This window comes from Teleopsis dalmanni, chromosome 2 (genome assembly GCF_002237135.1).
Source record: "Teleopsis dalmanni isolate 2A chromosome 2, ASM223713v2, whole genome shotgun sequence".
NCBI lineage: Eukaryota > Metazoa > Arthropoda > Insecta > Diptera > Diopsidae > Teleopsis > Teleopsis dalmanni.
Window position 1 is genome coordinate 106,813,180 of NC_051847.1, and position 12,026 is coordinate 106,825,205.

Sequence of the window (12,026 nt, forward strand, 5' to 3'; positions counted from 1 at the left end):
CTTTCTCTTATCATGTCCTGATCCTTTCATTGATAATGACGAATTCTAAGAATTCCACCTCTTTCCGAAAAAAATTATATTTTTCGGGTCAGACTCGCACTTCTGCTTGTTTCAGTTTAATGAGAATTTTATTCACATGTTCAATGTGAAAATTTTCATCGATGAATAAATTAGTCATCCATATAGACATTGCATATATAGCTGACATCCTCTCTTCAAATATCGTCAATTGTTCCTTGAAAAATACTTAGGGGTATTTTTAAGCTCAAATGAATGGTAAGTGACAAAATTCATATTTACCATTATATACACTTCCTTCTTCTGAAAGAATCATTTGATGAAATCCAGATTACAGGTTCAATGTAGTAAATAGTTCTGATTTTCCTAGATTTGTAAGTATAACTGAGATATCAGGTATTGGATATTTATCTGCTACTGTTTTCTCATTAATCTTTCTATAGTCTATGACCATTCCTTGATTTTGTATGCCATGCTCGTTTAGTCCTTTTTTTCCGAATACATAAATTGGTGAATTGTAACGGGAAAAAAAGTTCTGAATTATACTGTCCTTTAGTAGGGACTTGATCTCTTTTTTAATAATCTCTCCTGCTAACATATGGTATGGATATGCTCTAGTATAAATTGGGTCATCAGTAGTTTATTTGATTTTCCCTTTCACATTTGTATTGAAAGGCAATGTTCTATTGAGGTTTGCGAAGGCTTCTCTATTGTTCATGATTAATTTTTTTATATTAAGTGCTACATAATTAGGTGATGATTTATGGTGTTTTAGAATTGAGTTTACCTGTTCACAAGTCCAATGGTTAAGTTTCTCTTTTCTATTTGTTTGGAAAAGAACACTATTTTTTGTGTCAATATTAGCTTTAATTTCTTTAAGGAAATCATAATCAATGATTCCATCAAAGAAATAATAATTGATTAAACGTGTGTAATATATTTACAATAATAGCAGGAAGATTGCCATGTAATATATTTTAATATAAATTTTTATTTATTAAATTTATCTTTATATGATAAATTCAATTATATTTGAATGACAGGATTGCTATTTAATACATTTGAAATGTATTTAGTAAATTTATTTCTATCCTGGATTTCTACGGGATTGGTAAAACGATTTCTTCAGTCGAAGTTTTAATTTTCTTCTTATTAAAGTTAGTAGGAAGAAATCTGCCATTGAATAGGCCTCCGAAAATGCCGAGACAAAATAAATTTAAGAATAATTATTAAGCTGTTAGAGCTTAGTATTAATTAAAAATTTTGTTCATAAAATTATGAAGTATTTATACAAAATATTTTACTATAAATACTTACTATTTTTCTTAATAACTCTACTTGCGTCGGCACAAAAATAGAGATTGACCCACATCAATGATTAGAAATATATTATGACACAGTTAAGTGTATCATGTTGTGGTATTTAAAAATTATTGTCCTTTTTAATATTTAAATAAAACTCAACGTATAAACTTCTATTTTATTATTTTAATATATTGTGTTTAATTAAAATTATTAAATACTAGTTTATACACTTAAATTCCAGGATGTCTAAAGTTCTTTAGAAGGACTCCACCTAGACTGATTACAATTATCTTAATTTGTACCGAAAACAGTTCAGCTTCTTAAATACCTTTTCTTACATCTAATAATTTTATTATATACTTAAATGCTATTGGTTACAATAATACTTATTTCTATATACTTACGTCATTGGTCAAGACATAGACATATTATGAAATGTCTACCGATAGACAATAGACATTTGTCTACCGAGTCGATTGGTAGGCAAATTTGGTATTATGAAACTTGATAGACAAACATTTGCACTATTGTGAATGATGTAAGGGTTTTAGAGCACCCAGCTTTAATTGAACTTATTTTGTTTGTATTGTGTTCACTAAGAAACATTAAAATTGAATTCAAATTCTTTTTAAAATAAATAAAAATATATTTTCTTAATACGAAATTATTATTTAATATTACATTACATTAATAAACTAAAGTAATATATTAAACTTAAACTGTAATATTCTAAAAATAAATATGTTTATATATATCTTAATTTTAATATTTTTATAATATGTAGTTATATTTACATTATATTTATATTACATTAAATTAAATTAGTAATATTCATATTTTTTTAAACAGTTGAAGCTTAAAGGACCGATATTTATATGATTATTACAATAAGTTTTTGATCACAATACTCTTGCCTCCCATCAAAAAAATGTTTTCAATATTTTCTAGGCGTCTAGACTATTAAGCTCAATCGTAATTTTGTCCCACATTGGTCTGGAATGTGTCTTGTTGCAAATGCCTTTCTTTTTTCCATATTTGCAACAATATTTTTTCCAACATTTGCAACAAGTTTTGCTATCTGCTTTTTATTGCTCCTCAATTTTTCCCTACAACAAAATTTATTAATTTTATTATTTCTTAATTTTATGTAAATACATTATTCGTTGAAAAATATATCTAAGAAATTTGAAAAATGCTTGCGTATGTTGAAAATATTTGAATAAATACACATAAATAAATAACAAAACAAAACAAAAATGCAACAATCATTATTTTTAATATACATATAACACTACACTTGAAATCAAATATATTAAATATATATTATATTATATTAAACCTAAATGAATTATTACTAACTATTAAATAAGTAATATTTAAGTTATATTAAATTTATATGTTAAATTGACTATATAAAGCGTTTTAACAGCATTTATTTTATACGATCGACAAACTTCTACTGCTCAAATGCAGTAGAGAAATTTGTCTACCGCTGATAGAAAAACTTTTATCGGTTTGCACTTCATAATACCAAAATTTGATTTTGTCTATCTGCAGTAGAAATTTTTCTACTGTTTATCAGCGATAGATAATTCATAATAGGCACTATAGTTTCTTAACAGTTCACACATATGGTAACCAACTGTAATAAGGGCAAATCATATTGCATGCACAATTGCTCGCAATATGATTCCGGAAGACATGTACTACAATTTCATATTTTAAACATATCGTAATCCAAATTGCCATGCGTGTATTGAAACAATTAAAATATTCATTTAAAATATTTAGATGTGTAAGATGTGTTTCGGACACAAGCATAATATCAATTGCATTACTAATTAAAAAATATTCAATTTCAAGTTTGTGGTTGTTTATACCGTTTGCATTCCAGTGACATATTCTAATGGAGTTGCTCATTTTTTCATTATTAGAGTTTGCATTAGAGCAGTTTGATTTTTTATAAGTTCTTGCATCATACTTTGCATACTATACATAAAAAGATTAAGACTTTGGATCAGTGTTTTTAGCGTCTCTTCTAAATTATCTACTGCTGGTATTGCCAATTGTTGAGGTTGAATATTTTCTCTTAATACATTTGCATAACTTTTGCCTTGAGAGATTGTTGCTTCTGTATTGTTTATTTGTTCTTGGTAGTAATTTTTGGGTGGCACAGCGTTTAATTGATTTTTGGGAAGAGTTCTCTGCTTAACTGCAACAAATACGGTACAACCCCTATAATTTGCAGTATGATTTTTGCCGCAATTGCTGCATTTTTTTGCATTTGCATCTTCTTTAGGTTTTGGACATATGGAGGATTTGTGTAGATCTCCACATATTACACATACACTAGGTAAGGTGCAATAGGTTCGAGTATGGCCAAATTCTTGACAGTTAGTACACTGTATTGGATCTTTTCTTTTGAAAGGCTCTTCTACTGTTATCCTTCGATGTAAAAGATAACGAAGATTGTAAATTGGGTGCACTTCTCCTTTAGCGAGTTTTTTTGCGTTTGGCTCAAGTTCTACTTTAAATATTGGCTGAGGTGTTTTATTTTTGTTTTTAATATTAAATATGGACTTTGCTTCAAATCCGGCTTCTGCTAAGGCTGCTTTTATATCAGCTTCCGGTACGAATCTATACCTTTTATTACCACACTTAAACCTTTGCTACTTTTTAGCTGGTAGGTGTAGTAGCTTTTATTATTGGCATCAAAGAAGTTTATAATTTTTCTATAATTTAATTCATCATTTATTTGGATTTTTGTTTCATTAACATTTCCCTTCAAGAGTGGAATCACGTAGAAATGTTTATCACCTATTATGGATGTTATCTTCTTTAAAAGATCGTTCGAATTTTTTTCCCTTAGATAAATTGGAGGTGGTTTGTATTTTTTGGTATTATTTTCGGTATTCTCGTTATTTTCATCAGTTGATAAGATTTGAAATCTATTTTTATTTAAGGAGGCGCCGTTTTCAACTAATTTTGTTAGTTTTGAAATTTGACTAGATGGTTTTGTCATGGGGCTGCGTTTCCGCTTTGTTACAAGAATATATCTATCTATTCCTGTCTGAATTTTATTGCCGTTGTCTTGTTTGGCAGCATTTTGAATATTATTTTTATCTTCAATGCTGATAGACTCATGTTCGTTATGTTTTGTTGTGCAATTTAGCAACTTTTGCATACAAACATTTTTCTGCAACGTTTTTTCTGATACATGTTTATCATCGCTGTTTTGATGTGCAACAATTGTTGATGGAGAATTTGGCAGTGAAGATCCACATTCAGCACTCCAAGAAAAAGTTTTTGACTGCGCATGCGCTGTGAGAAGATCACTTTTGCGTGCAGAAGAAGACGGCAATAAATTAGTAAATTTATTTGTTTGCATACTTACTCCCTCAATAACTTGTTTAGTTTCGCGCTCAGGGGGAGAACGCTGAACACTCATTTTAGACCTTTTCTATTTGGCGCAATCTGTTGTTGTTTAATTTTGTATTGATACTAAAGTATGAAATAATTTATAACACACTTTCAAGCTCAAACAAAGCAGTGGAATTTTAAGCGTCTGTCTAAGAGGATGCTATTTTGCAAAATTTTAGATTTAGAGATTTAGAGATTTAGAGCAGAATTTAAATCAAAATATAATAGTTTTTTAGTTAATTCATAATTTTAAAAAATTGAAATTAAATTAATGTATTCTCAATTAAAAATTCTAATAGTAAAAAAACAAAATTATTTTCAATAATTAAATTTAAATTTTTTTTTTAGAAAATCTAAAATTTTCGTAATATTTAAATCAAAATAATTTTTAGTAAAAAACAAAATTTTTAAGAAGATAGCATTCACATAAATATCATTATATTTTTCTTTACCTATTCCTCGTCGAATTTGCCCAATTTCCAATTTCCAAGCACTTTTGTTGCAGCTTCAATCCTTCTGCTTGTTTCCAACGACGGTAACGATGATATCCGAAGAATTTTAGCACTTTCTTTTTTGAGAAATTTATAAATTCATATAAGTTATAAATTTCGGTTGTAAGTTTATTTTAGAGTTCAATTTTACTAATTTATTTAAATTATAAACATCATTTTGGAATTTAATTTCGCACTCAATTGTACTAATTTATTTAAACTATAAATTAGTTTTAATTATTTTTAGTTTTTATTAGTTTTATTTTAATAAATTTATTATAAATTTCATGATTTGATATGATTGATATGATTTGGTATGATTGATATGATTTGGTATGATTGATAAATGACTTAAATTTAAAAAAATATGAAGTAAAGATTGTTAATATAACAAAACTGTCAGGAGTGAAAATCAAAAATTATAACATATAGTATTTTCACTTCCGAAATGCATTTCTTGTTATCATTTTTGATGGATTCGAATTATGTTACTTATTCCTTTAATTTTTATTTTAATTGCGAATTACTTAGAAATTTCTGTTTAACAATTTTACAAATTAATTCGCATATAAATTTTCACAATATTTATAGTAAATCTTGTTATTTTTTATCTTATTTTATTTACATCAGGAACAATTACACAGTCTTTTGGATTAACAGAACCAAGTAAAGACAATAATAGAAGTCAGTTACTAAATTCAACAATGTATACTAATAAATCGAACATAAGTCAAACTATGCTATTACAACAACATTTGTTCAGGCAATCGGAAAGGAGTTCAAATCAGCAAAATCAAATATTTTACACCCAGTTTACTGCTCCCAATTTGAGTCAATATCATTTTGTCAGCAGTCAAGAGGTAAGGTTGTATTTTATTTGAACAAAGATTTTATTTATATATAAATATACAGAAATCAACATGCTTATAGTAAATGAAATTATCCGGTCATTTTACGAAAACTTTCGTTAGTGTTAATGACTCGGCTTTGTGAAATATACTTCTGAAGTGGAGTTTCATACAACTGTTTTGCATTAAATTTTACATTATACCTTATCATTTCACTACAGCGTTTCTTATAGTCTCATGTATGGTTTCATGTAATTTAATTTATTTAACTGTATACTAAACTAAAAATGACAAAAGTAGAAAAAAAATTTGGTTTTAATATAAGTAATAAAAATGTTGTATATCTATTAATAAGTTAAACCTATTCAAGATGTGAAAAAAAGTTATACGAGTACTCAAAAAGTATCCGGATTTTGTTGTTTGTTAACTACTCCTTAAGTAATAGACCTTTTTCAAAAATTTTTTTTTGTTATGTTGGTATACCCTTTCTTGATATATGGTACAAATTTGAGCGCCATCTGTCAATTAGTTTGTTTACAGCAGCTGTTAAGGTGAGACTACCTGAAGTGCATTTAGCGATTTTTACTAAGGAAAATTCTTGTTGTACGCGATTTTTTGACCAAACACGGCACCATCGTCATCGCTCAGGCACCATATTCGCGATCTGGATCCGTGTGACTTTTTCCTGTTCCGGAAACTAAAATTGCCCCTTCGTGGTAAGCGTTTTGAGTCGATTGAATCGGTAAAAGAGAAGAAATTAAAAGCACAGGCCTAAGAAAAGTGTATGGAAGATTGGGTTACGCGTTGGCATATGTGTATCGCTTCAGAAGGAGCATATTTTGAAGGAGATAATATAAATTTGGAATAAAATTTAAATTTGTGTGTTTTATTTACAAAATCCGAGTACTTTTTGAGCAGAAGGTATCCTAATATATATTGTACCAAGAAGAATTTTTCTTAGTAAAACTAAAACCGAAAAAGAGACGACAAAAAAACACGTTGTTTTTTAATTCGAGTTTGATCAAGACTGATCGTTTTTATTAAAAACTTACATTGTGCAACAGGGTTGCCAATAATACAAAAACTTTCGTTATTTATGAACATTATATATTTTATGTTATTTTGTATTGTTACCCAACATCCCGGCCTCCTTGAAAGGACTTTCAATAGGTAAAATGGCTAGTTTGTGGATAGGTCTGCGAATGACGTACGTCAACTACTCTGACATGCTCGTCCTTGCCTGGTATGACCTTCAGAACTCTTCCGAGTTGCCAATGTAATGGAGGCACATTGTCTTCATGAATTAACACCATTGCATTGGGCATGATATTTGATATTTCACAGGTCCATTTTGTGTGCATCTGTAGCTCATATATGTATTCATGAGACCACCGCTTCCAAAATGATTGTTTCAAACCGATGATGAGGGACCACTTGTCGAGCATGTTAGTATTAGCAGATTCCGTCCCTTCCGGTAACGCCTTTAGAGAGCACCCAATCAAAAAATGGGCGGGAGTCAATGCTTCGTAGTCGCTAGGATCTGGCGAAAGTGGTGTCAATGGTCGAGAGTTGAGAATAGCTTCTATCTCGGTTGTTACTGTTGACAGCTCCTCAAATGTTAACTTAGTAGTCATCAAACTTCTGTATAAGTGCCCTTTTGCGGATTTAACTGCAGCCTCCCAAAGACCGCCAAAATGAGGTGCCCTGGGAGGAATAAAGTGAAAATTAATAAATTCAGACGCGCAGTACTGAATGATAGACGATTGGGTTATTTTATTAAACAAGAATGACTTTAGTTCTGTCAATTGATTCGAAGCCCCAACAAAATTGGTTGCGTTATCGCAAAATATATCACTTGGTAAGCCTCTCCTGCCAATCATTCTTTTTAATGCTGCAATGAACGCGTCTGTTGACAAACTTGATACAACTTCGATGTGTACTGCTTTTGTTGCCATACAAATAAAAATGGCGATATAAGTTTTGTATGGAGGCTTCCCTCTTATACGTAAATACGTGTTGAATGGTCCACAAAAATCTATACCACAGCGCGCAAGCGGCCGTGACGGTCTGAGACGTTCTACCGGTAAATTGCCCATCATCTGTTGCAATAGTTTTGGCTTTTAATGCACGCAGTGAACACATTGTCTGACTACTCTTCGAGCAACCTCTCTGGCGTTTATAATCCAAAACTCTAAACGAATGAGTGCCACTAGTGCCTTAGGTCCAGCATGATAATTCTTACGATGCAAGTAACGAACATAACGTATGACGAATTCAGATTTGCTAGGCAGCAGGATAGGATGTTTACGTTCTTTTGCAAGATCAGCCAATTCTAATCGTCCACCAACCTTTATCAGCTTATACCCACCGGTGTCTTCAATAAATGGGTTGAGGTATTTTAATGAACCTTTTGTTATAGATCCTCGATTCAATAAATAAATATCTTCAGCAAAGTACTGAGCTTGTATATTTGAAATGATGCATCGGAAGGCGTAGTCTAATTCTTCATGAGTAAGGACTTCTGTAAAGACATTGCGGTTGAACTTCTTCTTGTAATGATGATACCAACGAAACAATCAAGCCAGTACACGAACAGCCGTTGTATGTGAGCTATACTTATCAATAATATCTATGACATAATTGGTTGATACAGTTACCTTGAATGCTGCATTTCGTTTTTCCTTATTGACTTCTTCAAAATCCAAGTTGTCGTTCTTGTTTGCAGGCCACTTATACATCTCTTGACGAAGAAATGAAGGTCCTTTAAACCAAATAGAATTAGTGAGATCCTTAACAGTGCTGCCTCTTGACACAATGTCTGCTGGATTACAATTTGTGTGGACATATCTCCAATGTGAACCTGCGGTGAGTTCTTGAATCTCAGAAACTCTATTGCCTACGAAGGCAGACAGTGTGGCCGAATGCATTTTGAGCCAATGTAATACGATTTGGGAATCAGACCATAAATAGACGTCCGTATCAAACTTTTCGAAGAGCGATTTAATTTTGTTGTAAAGTCTTGCAAGTAGCTCCATAAAGTTCTAATTTTGGAAGCGATTGTTTTTTTAGCGGAGCTACTCTAGATTTGGCTACGAATAGTTGAACCTCTATGAGGTTGGAATCATCTGTGACACGAATGTAAATGCTGCAACCATATGCGCGAATCGATGCATCGCAGAACCCATGGAGCTGAATTGTTTTTGCTTTTGGTTTTAGACAGTACCTTGGAATGGTAATGGTGTTCAATGATGACAAATCGTGACAAAGCCTTTCCCATGCTGAATGTAAATTTTGAGGAATGGATTCGTCCCAATCCAATTTAAGCAGCCATAGCTCTTGCAATAATATTTTAGTTGAAATGGTTATTGGGGCTAATAGTCCTAATGGGTCGAATAGTGACGACGCAATTGATAAAATAGTTATTTTTGTGATGCGGCTGATAGAGTTTGGTTTAACATTAAATGAAGGAATAAATACATCCTTATCTTGATCCCATTTCAGTCCCAATGTGCTGGTAATAACATCCGAACCTATATTGAGATCTTTGATAGTAGTGTCATCTCTAAAAGCTTGATGATTGGAGTGCCATTTAGCTAATTCGAAACCTCCCTGTTTTAGAAGCTCTTCCAATTCGTATCTTATTTGATGTAACTCAGAAAGAGAATCTGCACCATGCAATAAGTCATCAACATAAAACGAAGATTTGATTACTTCAGCTGCAATCTTGAATTGATCCACATATTGATGCGCTATATACAATAGGCAACGAATGGCAAGGTACGGTGCAGCAGCTGTTCCATATGTAACTGTGTTGAGCTGGAAAGTACGAATATTGGTAGATGGTGAACTTCTCCAAAGAATGTACTGAAATTTTCTATCTTCAGGATCAATCAGAATTTGTTTATACATCTTCACTATGTCAGCAGTAAGAGCGAATCGAAATAAGCGAAAACGTAACAAGAGGATGAACAATTCAGTTTGCAGAGTAGGTCCAATCATCAAAATATCATTGAGAGATTTCTGAGAAGAGGTTCGACATGATGCGTCGAATACGACTTTTAATTTCGTCGAGGTGCTGGTTGGCTTCAATACGCAATGATGCGGAATGTAATAATGAGGTTCATCAATATTTGGATCTTTTACCTCAATCATGTGACCAAGGTTTTGATATTCTTCCATAAAGGCAACATATTGCGTTTTGAGCTCAGGCGACCGTGACAATCGATTTTCTTGTGCAATAAATCTACGCAACGCTGTACCGTATGAACTGCCTAAACACTGAGGACTATCCTTAAATGGCAACCTTACCATAACTCTACCTGCATCTGTTCTGCATACTGTTTCTGAAAACAAATGATCACAAACTTGTTGTTCACTAGTCCAAGCATGTGGAGTGATCGAGACTTCTTCTAGCTTCCATAAACGTTCTAACTTTTCCTCGACAGAGTCAATTGATGAAAGGAGACATTAACGCATTGTGAAACATCATATCTACCTGAAACAATCCAGCCCAAAATAGTTTTCTGTAACGTTGGTAATCCTAATCCAAGTTTAATCTGGCCTACTGACAGGACACTAAAAAAGCTTTCAGTGCCAAGCAGTAAATCAATACGGGTTGATTTGTAAAATTGTTCGTCAGCAAGGTTAATATTTGGTGGTACGTTCCAAGTTGAGATGTTTATTTCAGAATCTGGTTGATACGCAATATGTGATGTTATACAGAATGTCAATGGAAGTTGAAAAGCCGTGAATCGAGATTTGATAGTAGTTGATACCTTTGATGTGATTCTTGTCGATGAATTTCCGATGCTGTTAATTTCAATATTATGCTTGGCCATGGGTATGCGAAGTTTTTGAGCGAAATCATTAGTGATGAAGTTCACCTGTGAACACGAATCTAGTAACGCCCTACCCAATTGATAGCATCCAGATGCATCCTGTATTAGAACTAGCGCTGTAGCTAAGATGACATTACTTGTCGATGACTTCTCTAAATGTGTATGCGTCACAGTATCTCTAGAAGTAGTAGCTACAGCTGACACCATTGATGACTGTGGAGTAGGATGAACTGAGTTGAAAGGTGTTGTAGCATTGATGGTGTTGCTACGATGTAACAAGGTGTGATGTTGATCTGAACAAATCTTACATCTATAAGTTGATGGACAGTTAGAACGTTGATGGCCTTTTGATAAACAATTGATGCACAGTGTGAATCGCTTTACAGTGTCAAAACGTTGTGCAGTTGATAAACTTTTAAACCGTTCACAGCCATTGAGCTTGTGATTCGCACTTGAACAAAATATACAAGAAGATTTAGTGCAAGAAAAAGCATAATCTTTGTGAGATTTTTTTTATTTTTGACAATTTATGATTGGTGTGCACATCTGATACACAAGGAGACGTTTTATCCAGAGATTGAAGATATTGACAATGTCTCTCTAAAACGGCACTACAATCGTTCCAACATGGCAACCTTTTGAAATCCAACGATTCTTTCCACTTTCTTCTCGTCCCTTCGTCACACTTTTGCATCACAATATGAATCAACATTGCTTGTGCAATGTCACGTTCCGAACCCAATGATAGCAGTGAACTATAAATTGCTGACGCAGTATCGATTAAACTTCGCAATTTATCACCTTCCGGTTTGGAAGTACCAGGAAGATCGAAAATGGCTGATACGTTTTCCATAAAAATAAGCGTTGGATTGTCGTATCTATCCTTCAACAAAACGGCGACGACGGCCTGAAAATGATACAAGAACCGTAAAACGAACGGCAGCTACAAAGCAACAAAACGGCGACGACGGCCCGAAAATGAGACTGTTCTAGTTTTTATTATTAAATATACAACATATATTATATATTTAATATATATTAAATATATCACTTTCAAATGTCTAAATTATACTTTGTCAAGTATCTATCGTGCCCCACGTTGGGCG

The 12,026-nt window shown here is 32.3% G+C and overlaps 1 protein-coding gene across 2 annotated transcripts in view; it reads left to right on the forward strand.

The window, feature by feature from the left end:
* LOC119686468 (slo-interacting protein 1-like) overlaps positions 1 to 12,026 on the forward strand; it is a 104,459-nt gene that overhangs the window by 60,814 nt on the left and 31,619 nt on the right. For both annotated transcript variants that reach the window (XM_038101054.1, XM_038101053.1), the window contains exon 5: positions 5,865 to 6,094. In XM_038101054.1, coding sequence (XP_037956982.1) covers positions 5,865 to 6,094 — 230 coding nt within the window. The remainder of the gene's footprint in view (positions 1 to 5,864; positions 6,095 to 12,026) is intronic.